Below are 18996 nucleotides of genomic sequence, written 5' to 3'. Positions count from 1 at the left end.
GGGGAGCTGCAATGGTGGCGAACTGATGGACAAACCGCCGGTACCATCCAGCTAACCCGAGGAAGGAGCGTACCTCTTTCTTGGTGCGTGGTCGAGGGCAGTAGCTTCAACTTTATCCACCTGCGGACGCACCTCACCAACTCCCAACAGGTACCCTAGGTAACGGGTTTCCTTCCGGGCCCACTCACACTTGCTCACGTTTAAGGTCAGGCCTGCATTTTGTAGTTTCCTCAGGACCAGACGTAGGTGATCCAGGTGTTGCTCCCAGCTGTAGATCACCATGTCATCCAAATAGGCTGCACTACAGTGGTTACATCCCTGCAGCACCCTGTCCATCAGCCGTTGGAACGTGGCTGGTGCTCCATGCAGACCAAAAGGCATAACTGTAAACTGAAACAGTCCAGCAGGTGTTTTGAACGCCGTGTATGGTCGACAGGTGTTGCTGAGAGGTACTTGCCAGTAACCCTTGCATAGGTCAAGAGTGGTGATGAAATTAGCCGCCCCAATCTTCTCCAGCAGGTCGTCAATCCTCGGCATTGGATATGCGTCGAACTCCGAAACTGCGTTCAGTTTCCTGAAGTCGATGCATATCTGCAGTGAGTCGTCTTTTTTGGGAACGATCACCACCGGACTGCACCACTCTGAGTTGGACGGCTTGATGACACCTAGATCCAGCATCTCCCTCACCTCACCGTTCAGCCTTCCCACCAACTTCTGTGGTACCCGATAAGGCCGTTGCCGGATTGGTCGTCCATCTTTGAGCCGTATGGAATGGCTAATGAGTGTAGTGTTTCCTGGCTGTGCAGAAAAAAGAGATGGCGTTTCACGAAATAAGTCCATTATTTGTTGAAGGAATTTATATTTTTGGTAATTTCATTAGGGTTGTCAGTCTTAAATTTTATTACATTGAAGATAAGTCATTTGATGAAGTGTGTGCTTTAAAATCCTTTGAACCTTGAAGAAGCTTCCTTAAGTTGCATATGTGAGAAGGCAGCTCCACGTCCATCCCCCGTCAGGGGAAGAAACAGTCTTTGATCTTCTAAGGCCATTTGGTTGTAGGTCTGACATGGGCCATAAATTAACTATCTCTGGTACGGATTGTAGCTGCGGGAACAACTCCAGGCGTCCGCTCACGTGTGGAGAACAAAAGCTTTATGATCTACTGATTGCATGCTGGGAAGTTCCGGCCGCCTGTGGAGGACCACGGGAAGCAGAGACCAGATGCTGTGATTTCAAGGAAGTAGGTGGGCTCCTCTGTCAGCCAATCTCTAGCGACCAGAGGCGGAGATTCAACAGCCATCATGCTGCAAGAGGAGGGACTCTGACCACATGTTTAAAAGAGCCATGCTTTGGAAAAAGCTGTGTGTCCAGACAAGCTGCATGTGAATTGGATTGTAATGTCTTAGGTATTGCAGGCCTTGATTTTGGACACCCAGATCGATCTGTTTTTTTCTGTTTTATTTTGTTTAGAGCTCTTTGTTAGGGAAAATAAAACCTCTTAATTTTATTCCGTTCGCATTTTCTGGTCATTCTCCCGACTTACGAACACGCATGGAAGAAACCTCAAAGCGACAGATTTCTCATTTTTTTCTTCACTGTGTAGTCTGTTCAGGGGGTAAATGTGACAGAGACGGAGGGGTTGAGTGAGTCAGTGCTCTCCGATCACAGTCCAAGTCTTCCTCAGCCTTCACAGCTCTGACTAGCAAAGACTTCTCTGTTTTATGGTTCGCACCTTGCTTCCACTCTTGAAGTAGATTCACATTGTATGTCTGCCTGTCCTTCTTTTTGTCAGGATGGTGCACCTCATAGGTGACAGGTCCCATCCTGCAGAGAATGGTGTATGGCCCTTGCCACTTTGCCAGTAGTTTGCTGGTAGAAGAGGGGAGAAGTAGCAGAAACTTCTGACCTGGTTGGAGTTCACGGTGACGGGCCTGCTGGTCGTACCACGTCTTCCGACTCCTTTGGGCCTCTCGTTGGTTGACTTCTGCCTCTTCCCTGTACTTTGCTAGCCGTTTTCTCATCTCCAGGACAAACTGGATCACACCCCTTTCTGAGGTCTTTGTGGATTTGGCCACCCAGCTCTTCATTTAATAAGTCCCCCAACATAGGTAAATCACACCCCAAAATTAAAGCAACAGGTAGGTTCTCAATCACCACGACAGTGAAAAGATAGGATTGTTCATTTATGGTCACTGTTACATCCGCCTTTGGGTACAAATGTTTGTCGCAATGAACACACACAACACTTGTTTGCCTGCTGTAATCAAGTCCACCAAAAGGGATTAAACTCTGTTTGACCAGAGAAACAAAACTGCCCATGTCCAACATAGCAGTAACCTGCTGTCCGTTCACAGTCACTGGTTTAAGTGCCTGGAAATGTCTTTGTCTATGTGCACAGGCCCTGCTCCTGCGACAGTCTCTGGCCTGGGTGCGTAGCAAGCACCTGTGAATTTAGTCTTGCGGATTGGACATACGGAGGCTTTGTGACCAATCTGCTGGCAATAGTAACACACAAGGTCCTTACCCGCCGCTCGCTGGTTAGGTGCTGGGTTGGTACCTTGCGTTGCCTGATTGAAGTCTCTCCGTGCAGGTCTCAGTGGAGCGGTTTGAATGGGATGATGCTGATCCCCACCCGACAACCTTGTAGGCGGCCCTCGTCGAGCGTTGAGCGTTCAGCGCAAGCCGGGCAGCGGTGAGGCCATCCTCCGGTTCGTGCTCCTTCACCCACGTGCTCACGTCCGCGGGAAGCACACGCAGCAGCTGCTCCAGGATGACGATCTCCCCGATCTGCTCCTTGCTGTGTTGCTCTGGGCGGATCCAGCGACGGTAGAGGCCCTTCAGGCGGTGGTATGTCTCAGTCGGATTCTCCCCAGATGGCACCACAGTAGACCGGAACTGCTGACGATAAGTCTCTGGTGAGATGTCAAATTTTACCAGGAGTGCGTCTTTCAGGTCTTTGTAGATGTGGGCTTGCTGCTCGTCCATTGCTGTGTAGGCCTCCAACGCCTTTCCGGACAGCAGTGGCACCAGGCGACATGCCCACTCAGTCTCTGGCCATCTCCACGTCCTGGCAATCCGTTCAAAACGTAGCAGGTAATTTTCAATGTCCTCACCTGTCTGATATGGAGGGACCTTTGGCTCCATGTAAGGTCTCCAATCAGGTGGCTGTAGGTTGACTCTGCCCTGTGGTTGATCCGACCAGCTGGAGTCCTCCTGTGCCACTGGATGCCGTCGACAGGACGCTGCAGCTGGTGTTGGCAGATCCAACCTTGGGCTACTCACTGCAGCTGAGCTTGGTCCAGCGGCTTGGGGACTGGTGTTCCGCCGCCGACCAGAGTGGTGCTCTGCCCTCGAAATGGAGGCTTCCAAACCTTGGAGTGCAGCGATGAATCTGTCTTCCCGCTGCTGCTGTCCCTGGAGGAAGTCCCTCATCATGGCCGCCAAGTCACCTTCTGGGACTATGGTCAGGCCTGGAGAACCACCAGAGGCACCAGGATCCACCACATCCTCCTCAGAGGATGAATTGGACGATTGAAGGCCTGTGTCCGATGTTGGTTCCATCTCCTCCTTCTGGAACGCAGACATCTGTGTTTCACCTTTTTGCGGCCGGCCATCTGCATATCCCACTTCTGACACCAACTGTCGTGGGTCCCGTCAGGGAATAATTGGGCAGAGGAGCCAAGGTGAAAGTATTCTTGTTTCATTCAAGAATAGAGCACACCACTTGCTCCACAAAGGCTAACCAACCTCTGTTTCTCCACTCAGGCTCCCACACTGACAGCTGTAACTGGTTCTCTTTTAAATGGTAAGCCCCTCCTCCTGGGCGTTGCTCTCCATCAGTCCCAAGAGAGAGAAGAAGAATTTACAAAGTTCAAGAACATAAATAAACATACAGAAATAAACAGTTTCATTCATGGAAACATTCTGTGACATGTACAGAGAAGTAACAATAATCCTTACTAAAGAAATAAATACAAACAGTGACCGATGCGTCACATGACCCGGGGGGTCCATGACCACTTCCGGGTTCAAAAGCACTGCAAGCAGACACGTTAGCCCAAGCTTTTACAATCCATTCACAAAGGTTGGTCTAATTTGCCCAGCGCTGCCTCCCACAACAATAAAAGGCGACTTTTCCTGCCCCATTGTGCGTAAAGTACTGCGCTGGTCCCATTCTTCTCAAGAAGAATTCAAACCACAGTCGCTGGTTACGTTCAAGAAGAACGAGACCAGCGACTCACCGGGATGTCGAAAGTCAGCAGGGCCTCATCCAAGTTGGTGATGTGGCTGGGCTGGATGTGTTTGTCTGCGATCTCTTTACTGCAGAATGAGCGAAAGATGAACAGCTTTTCATTGTAATCCGCTGGAAGTCGCTGCAGCACCGTAATCCTCACCCGGATGGAAAGACGACTGCGTTACATAAAAGGATAGTAAAAAGCTTCCTCTTTAAGCGTTACTGCCCTCAGTCAAATGGTGACTGCAGAGAAGTCGCATTTTTCCCGCTGCAACTCAGCTGCATCTTCTTGGCTGTCTGAGTTTGTTTTCCAGCTTCCTCCACTTGTGAACCATGGATTCATTCCTCTTGAATTCTCTGCAGCTGCTCCCATGTTCCTCCGTGTAGCTGGTAGCTGCAGTTTAAACTGTGCTTCAGCCATGTTGTAAACAATGTTGTTCACGCCCACTCCTCCCTCCTCCAGTCTCATGCCGTCTTCCTCTACGCCCCACAACAACACATTAGGAGCACTGCTTCATAGGGCGCCCACTACATTTTGTAGAAAATTTAAGACTTAAGTGCGACTTATTGTCATGAAAATACGGTACTTTAGGCACTGGGTCACCATTTTACAGCTTATAATGTAGTATTCACCATGCCTCTCCCTTTATTTTCTCACTGCCTGAGGTTCTGTTAACCACACATACCCTGATTTTTAATCTTACACACCTTTGTGTATGGGCACTGCGAACATGGGCGTTTCACTCTGTTCTGGTTTAATTTTTCCATTTCCCATTTCTGGAAAAGAAAGTGCAGGCAACCTGTGCACAGAGATTACTGTGTGCAGTTTGTGAAAGTTTCTTTTTTTTTCTTTTTCACAGAACACATCTGTTGAAAAACGAAGAGAATGTATCCTGAAAGCGGTTTGTGTCTATCTCAATAAAAATCCTGATGACCTGATAAAGGAGTCCCTGGTAAGTGTCAAATTTGCATGACATGAATCCTTGGGTGTAACATTTCTTCACTTAGGAATGTTAGGACTATCTTCATACGGGTTTTGTATTCAGCTCCATGAACAAATAAAACCATAATTTTCCTGGAAAGCTCGGAATTTAAAGCATGCTTACAAGGTTTGGTGCTAAATCGTCTTGCAATGTACAACATTTCTTACAGGTTTTAAGTCCAGAGCTTGGGTAATTATCAGGAGTATTATATTTATCTAGGTTAAAAAAAGTCATGATGTAGGTAAAGCTTCTTATATAAGTATTTTCTAGTTCTTGTTTTTTATTATTGTAGTTGATTTTGTATTTGGGTTGTTGGTTAATGCCTTATTCTAAATCCCTGCTTTAGGATGCTGACCTTGAAGCGCAGCAGGCAACAAATGAGCAACTCGACATTGTGATCCACGTTATTCAACATTAAGGGGCTAACAGGAAAAGGCAACAAAGACGGACACGCACTTAAGAGGACACAAACTCAAAGGTACACTTGGTTTGGTCCATTTGGCAGTTGACTCGTGTTGGCCTCGAATTTGTTATAAATAAAAAATGTGAATGTCAAATGACTAAAGTTGTGCTTTTTAAAAGTCCTACAACATAAGTACAATTAAATTTGGTATTGTTAACTTAAGGGGTTTTAGTAAATGAAACAAAAGGTGCTTCAAAAACTCAACATGATTCATAAATTTAACATAACTAAAAAAATCAACACTATTGATTATGAATAAAACATAATAATTTTAACGCAATAATGAGTTAATTCAACATAACTTAATAAATTTAATAATAATAAGTTAATAATAAGTTAATTCAACAAAGATTAATAAATTCAACATAACAGTTAATAAATGGAATGCAAGAATGTTGAGTAAATCCAATATAAAAATTAATAACTTTTACTTAATATTGTTAAGTAAATTCAATCTAAAGATTAATAAATTCAACGCAAGAATGTTGAGTAAAGTTTACATAATAGCACTATGTAAACTTTCCATAACTCTAATTTAGCACTGATTGAAGATAGTATGTTGAATTTTAGTCATTCAGTCTGTCTCAAATTTAAACAAAATTGTTTTGTGGGACCGGTTGGCGAAACTTTTTTATTTAAATCTAATGTTTCATTTCTTTGAGTGTAGCATCATTAAAAGAGGAAATCAAATTCTCAGTTTCTTATATATATACTGGGTCAACTGACAGGCTGGCCACAGTATGGGATGCTCTTAAGGCATTCATAAGAGAAAAATGTCTGGGCTATAGCTCTTAAAAAGCAAGAGAGAGCAGAGAAAAAGTAAAAATATTAGAGAGTCAAATAAAGGAATTGGAAAAACGGCTAACACAAAGCTATAATAAAAGTAAATTTAAAGAAATTTGTGAACTGGAGTTTAACCTCCATGAAACATATAACAAAAAGGCTGAATATGCACTTTTTCGCCTTAAAACAAACTTATGAGAAGGGTGAAAAGATGGGAAGGCTAGTGGCTAGACAACTCAAACAGCTGGATAATCAAAACGTCATCACAGCAATAAAAAAGAATGATAGACTGGTGACATCATCTTGTGAAATTAACACTGTCTTTAAATAGTTCTACCAAAAATTGTATACATCGGAAACTACTGTTAGCAGTTAGGTGCCAGCTCAGTGGCCTTGTGGTAGAGTGTCTGCCCTGAGACTGTAATGTCAAGTGTTCAAATCCAGGCCTAGTCATACCAAAGACTCTAAAAGTGTGACCCATGCCTCCCTGCTTGACACTCAGCATTAAGGGGTTGGATTGGGGGGATTAATCCATCAAATGGTTCCCAAGCACAGCTGCGTCTGAAGCTCACCACTCCCCCAGTGGATGGGTCAAATGCAGAGAACAAATTTCACACATCTAGGTGTGTGACAGCTGATGGTACTTTAACTTTACATGCTTTTTATAATAAGGCGACGATACCACAGATTTCACAAGAAGGAAAGGATGCAATGGACTCTACTTTAACGGAAGCTGAGGTTAGGAGAGCCATTAGTAAGATGAAACTGGAAAATCACCTGGGATAGATGGCTTTCCAGTTGAATACTACCAAACATTTGCAGACTTACTGTGCCCGTTATCAAATTCCAGACATCGCTCTATTTGGCAGCAATTCTAGAAAATGAGAGGCCAATCGACGCGATGATACAAAGCCAGGAGGATTTTATCTTCTATTACACTCTCCAGAGGGAGATCCGGGAACTTTTGACTTACCTACACACACACAAACTAACACAGACGCACTTATCAATTAGAAGTAGCTGCTGCAAAAGATGATTAAAAGTTTGCGTTTTCTAGGTGGCCATGTACGACTACTTCCAGACTCTTGTCTTAGGCAGTGGGAGTTTTTTTTTTTTTTTTAACTTGTCCTGTCCAACAGCTGGGCAGGCAGATGAGAGCTGACGGCCTCTTGTGTTGGACATATTTTACTTTAACAAGAGGGGTTATTAATCTTCAGACAAACCAAATGTATGTCTGAATGAACCCCTTTTGTAATTGAGGCCAAACTTTATTAATTTCAATCATGTTTGAGAATCTTTAGTGTTGGACCGGACGGAAAAGGAAGAGGGTGATAATAGGAGGGGGGGGGGGGGGGGGGGGGGGGATAAGACCATGAAGCAGCATAAAGCAACAAGTTTACTGGTTTTTTATCATTACGGTAAGGTTCAAATGTAGTACAAAAAGGGCGGGGCCTGTCCACACACAAACTCAAATATTATCAACACACCTGCTGGCTGAAAGAAAAAAAAAAACATCCACATGTCAACATGTACACAAAACAGATAGTGTTCACATACGCAGACTTATGCTTTTAAACCAACTAGTGTGAAATATTTCATTCATTCAATCATGCAAACTGTTAGTGCAAAGTTGAGCTAACACCTGTGCTCAGGTGAGTATTTATGTTCTTTTAAAATGGATGGTGGAATGTGAAAAGAAGGAGGGAGAGCGCCCAGCCACCCCCACACCCAGACACCCGCCGCATCAGCAGCGGCAGCCGGAACCCCCAACGCCACAGGGCAGCAGGCAGGGAACAACCGCCCCCGGGCGACCAAATCCACCACCCAGGCCAGGACCAGCAGGACCGCTGCGAGGCCCCCAGAGCCAGAGAGCAGGGAAGCACGGGGGAAAGAGAGCGGCGCCCCAGCCCAACCAGGAGAAACAGCCCCCCCGCCGCACCGGAAGAGCCCAACGCAGGGCCCCACCCGAGAAGGGGAACCCACAGCCCAAGACGAGCACCCCATCACCACCCAGGAGTTCCGGGCATCCCCCCGCCCCAACCCCAGGTACGAGTCAGGACCCCCCAAGGGAGACCCGCTCCGCGCTCCAGGCAGCCACCCACCCGCCCCAAGGTTGGTCCAGGGAGGAGCAAGGCAGGGGTAAGCCACCCCCACCCAGGGGAGCACCCCGGGGAAAAAGGGGGGTCCACAAGGGGTGTTGTAAACATGGCCAAAGTTTGGCGGGGCCCAGCGCCCAGGGGCAAGGACCCGAACCCACCCCCAGGGACACGGACACCCCCGGCTCAGGTGTAATGTGAACCCCCCCCCCCCCCGAGCGGAGAGAGCACCGCCGGGCCCAGGAGACCGGCACCCAGGGGACACGGCAGCCGCCCCCAAGGGACCCATACCCCCCACCAGAGAAGGGGTAAGGGACAGATGATCCTAGGTCCCACCTTCCTTGCAAAATGTGTGTGTGCGTGTATGTGTGTTTGTGGGGTCTGTGTGTGCGTGTGTGTGTGTTTATGTTGGAATTTATATTTTGAGGGGGAAGGGGTGTGTGTACTAAGGGGGGTGCAGTTAAAATTGGCGGGTAGGGCACTGAGGGGACATCTCCTGATTACTCACAGTGATGTCCAAGCACCCCCCCCTACCAAGGGCCCTACATGTCTAAGGTGCAAATAAAACCGAAAGAGGGGGGGCCCACTCCATACGGCAACCATGGGAGGGGTACCATGCCAAGTAGCTCCCCCCCAAGGCGCATCGCAGGCTAAACCCCCCACCCCTTCACCCTAATATGAGGTTGTATGAGGATGGGGGTAAGTTGGGGACAGCTGGTAGACTGTCCCCCGGTGGTCAAACAGCCGTCCCCCAGCCCCCCCCCCCCCCCAGGATAGGGGCACGGCCCCCCAAGACCATGGGCCCCATCCACGGAGGCACCGACACCCCCGGCCCAGCACCACCCACCCCACACAGAGAGAGAGGAGCCAGAAAGCGCCGGACCCCCGGAGCAAGCCCAGGCCCCCACCCCCAAGCGCCGGCCCTAGAAGAGCTCTGGTCAGGCCTCGACGGGACCGAGGAAGCCAACCGGCCGGGGCAACCGACGATTGCTTCAGCGGAGACCCAGGACCCGTCAACCCCCCAAGCTCCCGTGCCAATAGTGGGCTCCCCCTCCCCCCAGAACGCCCCCCCACAGGACAGGGCCGACAATTCCCCCACCTCACCCCACCCCAGACCCCGCAGCCGAAGCGGACTACCCCCAGAGCGACCGGGGGTCCCAAGAGGGTTCTCCCGTCCCGTCCCAGAGCCAGGGAAGGGCTGATCCCAGCCCCAGGTGCAGATGGGCAGCCCACAAAAGCGCCGCTGCCCCCCCCCCCAAGCAGGGCCCCCGCCAACCCCCCCCAGCACAGGCAAAGGGACCAACCCCCCAAGCCAAGCCAGGCCGCCACCCCACCCCCCCACCACGCACCCCCACACCCAAGCCCAGAGGACCACGCAGCGCCCCCGCTCGCCCCACCCAGGCACCGGACCTGGCCCCCCGACCAACGGAGCCCCCACCACCCCCCGCCGGCCGCCGGAGGCCCCGACCCCCACCCCGAACCACGGCAGAAGGACAAGGAGCGGCGACGACCAGGCCCCCCCACCCCCTAAGTCACGGAGTTAGCCATGGGAGACCAGAGAGACTTAGTTCTTCCAAAGTTACTTGAACTTTGGGCTGACATTTTTTCCAAGCTGATATGATCAAGCAGCAGATTTCTGTGTTGACTTATATTTATATTTTTCTTGTTTTTCCAATTTATTAAAATTGTTTTTTAGCAATACAAAGAGTTACGAAAATGATAAATACTAATCCTTCTTCTATATCGATGGCACTCATGTCACCAAACAAACAAAGTGACGGTGAAGCCGTAATTGAAACCTTAAGCCAGACTGATAGATTGGCACATACCTGCTGCCAGAGAGCCTGGACAGGCGTGCAGAACCATAGTGCATGCATGTAACTGTCGGGTAGATTACTGTCACAGTGCTTGCAAATGTCTGAGTTACTGAAACCCATCTTGAACATCCTCTGTCCAGTGTAGTAAATTCTGTGTAGAGTTTTAAAATGGATTAGCTGCAGATTTGGACTTTTTGTCAGTTTATAGGTGTTTAGACAAAGTTCTGACCAGAAGCTTTCATCTGTGCTGATGCTCAAATCTGCAACCCATTTTGTTGTTGGAAGGGAAATATTATTGTCTAAATTACATAAAATTTTGTTTATTTTGGAGAGAGTTTTTTTCATTGAGAAATTAATCAGAGTGGTAACTACATCTGGTAGCTTCAAATTGTCTCTGTATTTAAGCTTTTTGGTAATAATTGATTTAAGTTGCTGATATTCCAAAAAAATATTTATTCCATGTTTGTCTTGAAGTTCCTGGGAAGTTATGAATCTTCTGTCAATAATTATGTGCTCTAGTTGTTTTATTCCCCCTGCTTGCCAAGCTGGGAAGTGTATCATTTTTTTGTTTATAAGGATGTCTGGGTTGTTCCAGATGGGTGTCATTTTGCACGGTTGACTTGTTGATTTTGATATTTTGAGAAATTTCCACCAGGCTGTTAAAGTCGTGCTTATATTAATACTTTGAAAACAGTCCTGTTTTTTAACTGTTTGGCTAATAAATGGTAGATCTGACAGGTTGATCTTTCCACATAACGCCTGTTCCAAGTCTAACCATGAGTTGGTTTCTGGATTATTTTTTAACCATTTTGAGATGTATTGCAATCTATTTGCAAGAAAGTACTTGTGGAAGTTAGGTAGTTCTAATCCTCCACAGCTGATTAATAAATAGTCTAAACGGGAGTGTGAGTGGTGAACTGGAGAGAAAAAGGTGAACCCCTTAGTGCTTGGCTGACATGAGCGCCAAGCGTCGCAGAGACCCAAATTGTTCATGTACTGCTTTAGAATACTTGCAGACCGCCATGTACGCTGGTTTGCTGCTTTTCTGAGTCTATCAAGTTCAGGGTCCAAAATAAGGTTGACGTCTCCTCCTATAATGAATGTGGAGTCAGAGTGAACCGAAAGAGAGGTGAAGAATCTGTGAAAGAAGGAAGAGTCGTCAACATTCGGGCCATAGATACTGGCAATGCAATAGTCCTTATTCTGAATGGATATATTAATAATTACAAATCTACCTTCTGGGTCAGTAACTGTATCCCTATGAGTAAATGTAACGTTTTTATTAATTAAAACAGCAACTCCTCTTTGCTTGGAGTTATAACTAGAAGAATACATGACTGCTAATCATGAGCAGCACAGGAGACGATCAGATGGGTTACACAATGGGTCTCCTGCAGTAAGGCTATATCTGCTTTAAGATCATGCAGGTGAGATAACACTTTCAATCTCTTTGGCCCAGAGCCAAGTTTACGCACATTCCAGCTAACGATGTTAAGATTAACGATGTTAAGACTGTTCATAACTGCTCTAACTGGGAGAGTGCAAGGCTAAATAGTGCGTGTGCCAGTCCGTGTGCGCGTGCCCGCTGTGCGTGTCTGCTGCACCGAGAAGCGCTGTGCGTTGTGGCTGAACGTTTCCTGGCTGTGAGCTGCATGTTGCGTGCGTCCTGTGTGAGCCTAAATGAGATTTTTGCAGTTTATCGACGTGTGTGTGCGGGATCGCGTGTGCATGCCCTTTTGCGCGCTAGTATGCGTGCGCGCCCGTTCCGTGCATAAATAAATACTCACCGTGGTTGCGTTGCCTTTACCTGATTCACATATGAGGACACGGGAAGGGGGGGGGGGCAAGAGAAAAGAGAGAGGAAAAGAAAAAGAACAAACAACAAAAACAACGAAACAACAACAGAAACATGAATGTGAGAGGGGAAGAAAAAAAAACAGTTTTCCTGAGAGGTGTGGATTATTGATGATCCAATTATTTCCTATTCAATCAAATAAGTTTGCGGGTTTTTTCTGGGCAGCGCAGATGTCAGTGCGCCTCTGAAAGCTTTCAGCACAGCCAGGGTGTTACCTCTGGGTCCCGGAACAGCTTGCTGTTCACAAAAAGCTTATCCACGGAAACCACGGCCCGAGTTCCAGCAGAGAGATGCTTCCTCCTCAGCGGAAAGAGGATTTTCCGACGGTGGAGGATCTCGACCGGGAATTGGTCGTTAACGCTGTTGTGCGTCCCTTTCAGCTCCCGGCCTCTGCTTTTTACCAGCTCCTTTTGTTTATAGTGTTCAAATTTAGCCACAATTGGACGCGGGCGCTGGTTCTCTGGCCTCTTTCCTCCATGCTGGTGAACCCTGTGGAAGGAGATCTTCTGGACTTCTTCCTTGGGGAGCTTCAGGTGGGCCTCCATGAAGGACTTCACAGCGGTCTCCGGGTCTTCTCCTGCCTCTTCTGGAATTCCCGAGATCACCAGGTTGTCCCTCATGCTCCTCGACTGAAGATCCAGGAGGGTTTCCTTTATAGATCGGTTTTCCTCGGAGAGACGGGCGGTGTCGTTGCCCAGGATCTTCACGGTCTCTCTGAAGGCCTGGTTCTCTACTGCCACCTCCTGCACCTGCTGCTGGCTGAATTCCAGAGACTCTCAAAGGCCTTGAAATTCCTTATGGAGGATCTCCAGCAAATTTAAATGGCAATCAAGGCTGGAGAGCTTTTTATCGATCGAATCCAGGATATCACTCATGTTACTGCCTGGAGAGGATGCAGCCCCCGGAGAATCTTCGGGACAGTTGCGTTTGGTGGAAGGAGTGGCGGTGTTGGATTTCCTCATGACGCAGGTATTAAAACACTCGTCGATGTAATTCTCCAGATCCTCCAAGTCCTCCAGGCTGACAAATGCTTGACAAACCTTTTTCAGATTTTGTTAGCTTTCTGGATTATTTAAATTGGCGGTATAATGAAATAAACTAAAATGTTTGTTCACAACTTACGCGCCGCCAAGTTAACTCACCACACTCCTCTCGCCGGCTCTCGCGATACTACAGCATCTCACGCCTCCTCGGCTGTGGGAGTTTTTATGTATTGCATAAGCTACAGTTGTTATAAGAACATTTTATATTTCTTAACTCTTTACTTTTGTAGAAAAAAAGGACAGATGTTTACCAGGATAAACCTTTGCTGCCTAGTGAAATGCAATTCTTTTAACTTTTTTTTTCTCTTTAAACTTGTTCTGTCCAACAGCTGAGCAAACAGATTAGAGCTGAAGGCTTTTTGTGTTGGACAGGTTTTACTATCACAAAAAGAGGTTATATAGCTTCAAGAAACTAGAGTGTAGATTTGTATAAACCCCTTTTTGTCGTATTATTTTTTATTTATTTGTTATATTTAGTGTGTGGGGAGGGAGAGGGGAAGAATGTGAGGGGAGGGTGGAAGAGAGTAAAAGGAAGAAAGGTGAAAAGGTGGGGGATACAAGCACTGATTTGAATAAGTAAGTAAGATTTGAATAGGTAAGGAGGAGGGATGAAGCAGACAGGGAGCAGTGTGGCAGTGTGCACGTGCACGTGGGGGTGGAGATACATGCATGCTGCCGACGTGAACCGGGATTCCCGGGAGGGGAGGAGGAGGGGACCGCCCACCCCACCAGCCAGCCAGGTGGGGTGGGCCAGGCACAGAGAGGCCCCCCCTACAGGGGCCCCCCCAATGCCCAGAGGCACAAGCGAACCCAGTGTCCGGCCCCCAGGCCACAAGACAGGAGCGCTTAGCCGTACCAGGTGGCAGCCATGGGGGCCACCGGGCGCCGGACACCGAGACAAAGGCCAGGGACGAAGCCAGGGCCCCTGGAACCCATGAGCCGGCCACCACCCGACCGGCGCCCCGTCTCCACAAACCAGCCCAGGCACACGACCTAAGCAACCCAGGGATCGCCACGCACCCACAGCCACCCCCAATAACCCTAGAACCCTACCCACTACAACCCCCCCCCCCCCCGCCATAATATCTGAGCCCCCCTCCCCAACCCTCTCAGTGCCCTCCCCTCTCTGTGATGGGGAGGGAAAGCCCCAGAGGGTCCCAGCGAGCCAGCCCCCAGGTCCGTCCTACCCATGCACTCACGCACACATACTCACAATCATCTGGTTAGCCCCCCCACCCCCGCCGCCATGCAGTAACCCCCCCCCCCCCCCCCCCCCCAGCCGGCCGACCCCCATGCCCGACCATTCCCGCAGCCGACAGGATACCCATAAGCCCGGCCGCCCTGAGAGGACCAGGCGGGTGAAGACCGGCCGCCCCCCCCGACCCCACCCATGTATGGAGGTGTGGGAGTGCTGTGTGTGTGCTGCAGGTAAAATAGGAGGTCCCCAGTGTGGGGGGCTCCACTGCTGCCAAGCCGCAAAGCCCCCCACTCCGGGGTCCCTCTGTGAGTGGTGTGTATTTGCTGTGTGTGTGCTGCTAGCATGCAGTGTGTGTGTCTACAGAGGAAGTTAAAATTGTGAGGGGGGCCAGCGAAAGGTGAGCACGGATGTTTCACCGTGCCCCCCTCCACCAGACCCTCTCCACAAGGCCCTAGATGAATCAGAGTGTCTAATATGCAAGTAAAAAGCGGGGAGGAGGGCGGGTGCCAACGAGAACCCAGAGAGGGGCATCCCCAGTGAGCCCCGCCAGCATACCCCTCCCATCCAGATCCCGGGGCCCTATGTGCCTGTGTGCAATATTTGTTTGGGTGAGAGCGGGGAGGAGCGGGCGGATGGGCACAACCGGGGGAGAAGGCTCCCCCGAGCGACCGGCCCCCCAGCCGGCCGCGGTAGGCGCCCCCCCTCCCAGAGCGGCCAGGCAGCCAGAAACGGCAAGCCAGCCGCAGTTGGAGGCCAGAGCCTCGTAGCGCCGAGAGACAGCCAGCAAGGAAGGGTCCCGGTGCCAGAACGGAGGGGTAGGGGGTCCAGCCCCACCATTCATACCCTGGCCTCCCTAAGGACTAGCAAACCGCCCCCCCAGGCCCCCCCCAAAATAAATAAATAAATAAATAAAAATTAAATAATAATAATAAAATAAATACATAATAATAATAATAATGATAATACAAATAATAATAATAATAATAATAATAATAATAATAATAATAATAATCATGAAATAAACCCACCCAAGTGAACCCTTTAACCCCTGCTGTGACTGCGGCGTCGACCCCCGGGGGGCCAGGCCACGCGCCAACTACCGGCCACGGGCGAAACACCGGCCATGGGCAGGCGACCCCACGGCCCAGAGCCCCAAGCCCCCCCCCCAGCCCCCGCCACAGCGACCAGCCACCCAGCACGGCACCCTTCCGCCGTCCCCCGTCAGCCGCACTGCCTACCCTGCGCCCAGAAGGCACCCGCCCAGGAACCCCTGCCAAGTTGCCGGCAGAGTGTGCGCCCCCACCACCACCCCACCCAGGCAACCAGAGCCCCGAGCCGGGAGAACGGCAGGCCCGGCAGAGCCCACCCCCCAAACCCACCCCGGCCCACCCAACCAGCCAGGACCCGGCTCAACCTATCACCATCCCACCCCTACTATGTGATGTGACTAACCAGCTGGAGCCAGGGAGAGTCTGAAGCCGACAGTTTTTTTGTGGAGGACATTATCTCTAAACTAATATGCTCTGACATGAGGTTTCTGTAGTGGTTGATGCTAAGATTATTTTTAGATTTCCAGTTTAGGAGGATAGTTTTCTTTGCGATACATACAGCGGTGAGAACCATATAAGCCTTGTTAGATTCCATGTTGATGTTATTCAGGTCACCTAATAAGCAGAATTTGGGGCAAGCAGGAATCTTATGATTAAACCAGATTGATAAATCCTCACAAACCTTACGCCAGAATGATTGGACAGGTGGACAGACCCACAGGGCATGCAAATAGTCGTCTATGTTGTTACCTATGCACTGTGTGCATGTAGCAGACTGATTGAGACCCATTTTAAATAACCTCTGTCCGGTGTAGTGAGTTCTGTGGAGAATCTTGTATTGAATAAGTTGCAGATTAGGGCTTTTGGTCATATTAAAGGCATTCAAACAGATCTGTAGCCAAAATTGATCACTAGAATTCAATGATAGCTCAGACTCCCATTTTGTCATGGGTAAGTAAATGGTTTCATCTATGTCTGATAACATCTTATAAATTTTGGAGGTGAGTTTGGGATTTTTAAGGTCCATGAAATGTGTTACTGTAAGGGGAGGGTCTAGGTCTATTTGGGTCAGGCAGTATTTAGTGCTTATAGCTGATTTAAGCTGCTGATATTCTAGAAATTTGTTTATATTAATTCCATAGGTTGAGGATAACGTTGAGAGGGACATAAATTTTCTATTCTGAATTATATGCTGGAACTGCTCGATTCCTTTGTTCTTCCATGAAGCAAAATGAATCATGTTTTTGTTAATCAAAATGTCAGGGTTATTCCAAATGGGGGTAAGTTTACATGGAAATAATGTGAGGTTGTTTTTTTTAAGAAAATCCCACCAGGCTATTAAGGATGATCTTATGTTTAAACTTCTGAAGCATTTGTGTTGTTTAATTTTAGAACTGAAGAAAGGTAAATTAGAAATATCTAGGTTATCACAGAGATTTTGTTCAATGTCTAGCCAGGATTCATCCAGCACACCAGGATTCAGCCATTTTTGTACATAACACAATCTGTTCGCGGAGTAGTAGTCCTGGAAGTCTGGAAGGCCTAGTCCTCCTCTATCTTTAGGTTTTTTAATAGTTTTTAAACTAATCCGTGGGGGTTTACCTTCCCAGAGGTATTGGGAAATGAATGAGTCTAATGATTTGAACCAAGTAGTTGGAGGTTTGGAAGGAATCATTGAAAACAGGTAGTTAATTTTTGGGAGAATCGTCATTTTTATGGTTGCAACTCTCCCGATTAGAGAAATGGGTAGAGTTTTCCATCTAGTGAGATCAGCCTCGGTTGTTTTAAGTAGTGGGTGAGGTTTAGCTTGAGTAGATCAGAAAGCCTAGAGGAGATATTTATACCTAAGTACTTTATGTTGCCTGTTTGTATTTTAATAGATGACGGATTTAGATAATTGCAATTAATTGGTAGAATTGGGCTTTTAGACCAGTTTATGGAGTATTCTGAAACTGGGGAAAATATATTAATTAGGGAGATGATTTGGCAGATGGAAGATTGTGAAGTTGGAGTAAATAGTAAAACATCATCTGCATAAAGACTTATTTTGTGTTCTAAATTTTTGGTTTGAATGCCTTCAATGTCTCGACTTTGCCTAATAGCAGCAGCTAAAGGTTCAATAAATAGTGCAAATAAAGACGGAGATAGTGGACAGCCTTGTCTGGTTCCTCTTTGTAAATTAAAGCTTGGAGATGTTTGATCATTTGTTCTGATACGAGCATTAGGAGAGGCATATAATATTTTAATACAGTTAAGAAATGATTTTCCAAAGCCAAATTTGTTCAGGGTGGCTATTAAAAATTTCCAGTTGACCCGATCAAATGCCTTTTCTGCGTCCAGTGACAAAATGGTTGCTTCTCGGTTGTTGATGGTTGTATAATCTATGAGGTTGATTAATCTGCGCATGTTGGTAGATGAATGTCTACCCTTTATAAAACCTGTTTGGTCAGGATGTATTAGAGAGGGAACTACCTTCTCCAGCCTTCCCGCCAAAGCTTTGCAGATTATTTTAAGATCTGCATTAATCAGCGATATGGGTCGATAGCTGGATGGTGATGTGGGATCTTTCCCAGGTTTCAGAAGTAAGATTATATTAGCAGAATTCATATTTGGAGGTAGATAATTGTTGTCCTTAATTTCTATTGTCATTCTGAGAAAAATGGGAGCTAAGATTTGCCAAAACTCTTTATAAAATTCTGCTGGGAAGCCGTCTGGTCCTGGGGCTTTTTTACTAGGCATGTTGGTTAATGCTTTATGTAGCTCTTCTTTAGTAAAAGGGGACTCCAGGGCTGTGATTTGTTCCTCTGTTGGTCTAGGCAAATCTATGCTATTGAGAAAACTGTTGATGTCATTGTCAGAAGGATTAATTTGGGATGAGTAGAGAGATTGGTAAAAGTTTTTAAAAACTGAATTTATTGCAGCTGGATCATGTGTTGCATTTCCTGTTAGGTCTATGACTGATGAAATAGTTGTCTTCTCTTTGTTTATTTTGAGTTGATTTGCCAAATATTTCCCAGATTTATTACTGTGATCAAACCTCTCCAAGCGTAGTCTCTGGAATAAAAACTGTGTTCTTTGATTAGTTATTTCATTTAATTCAATTCTTACTTTCCTTATTTGTTGTAGAGTTTGATCATCCGGGGAGTTGCTGTAGGTTTCCTCTAACAGTCTGATTTTTTGCTCTAAATCCACTAGTTTAGAGTTTTCTTTTCTTTTTTTGTGGGATGAGAAGGCGATTATTTTTCCTCTCATGACTGCTTTCCCGGCCTCCTGGTGAAATGCAATTCTTACTGAAGGTTATACATGTACATGTCTGTTTTACTCATTTTAACAGGGGGTGTAGGGAAAATTGCAATATATTGCAATATTTTGTTTGGTGATACTTGTATCGATTTAAAATGCAGTCAAGACAATATTTAATTTATGATCGTACTTCAGCTTTTGAATCTTGTTTCCACTTAAACCCCCCCAATGC

At 47.3% G+C, this 18996-nt stretch overlaps 1 protein-coding gene and 1 long non-coding RNA gene across 2 annotated transcripts; one reads left to right on the top strand and one right to left on the bottom strand.

Moving 5' to 3' along the window:
* Positions 1–288: 288 nt before the first annotated feature.
* On the top strand, positions 289–1330 carry LOC144994812 (uncharacterized). Its single transcript, XR_013658453.1, has 2 exons — positions 289–449; positions 517–1330. It is a non-coding gene; the product is annotated as an uncharacterized LOC144994812 (long non-coding RNA).
* Positions 1331–2257: 927 nt separating this feature from the next.
* Positions 2258–3172, bottom strand: LOC144994810 (zinc finger protein with KRAB and SCAN domains 3-like). Its single transcript, XM_078953805.1, has one exon. The coding sequence runs from the start codon at positions 3142–3144 to the stop codon at positions 2539–2541; it is 606 nt and encodes a 201-aa protein (XP_078809931.1). The 5' UTR covers positions 3145–3172; the 3' UTR covers positions 2258–2538.
* Between the last annotated feature and the right edge of the window lie 15824 nt (positions 3173–18996).

The sequence above is a fragment of the Oryzias latipes genome, chromosome 10 (assembly GCF_053564925.1).
Source record: "Oryzias latipes strain Hd-rR chromosome 10, Olatipes_Hd-rR_3.1".
Lineage (NCBI taxonomy): Eukaryota > Metazoa > Chordata > Actinopteri > Beloniformes > Adrianichthyidae > Oryzias > Oryzias latipes.
The sequence above is the reverse complement of the archived record's forward strand: the minus strand, read 5'-3'. Positions and strand labels throughout refer to the sequence as shown.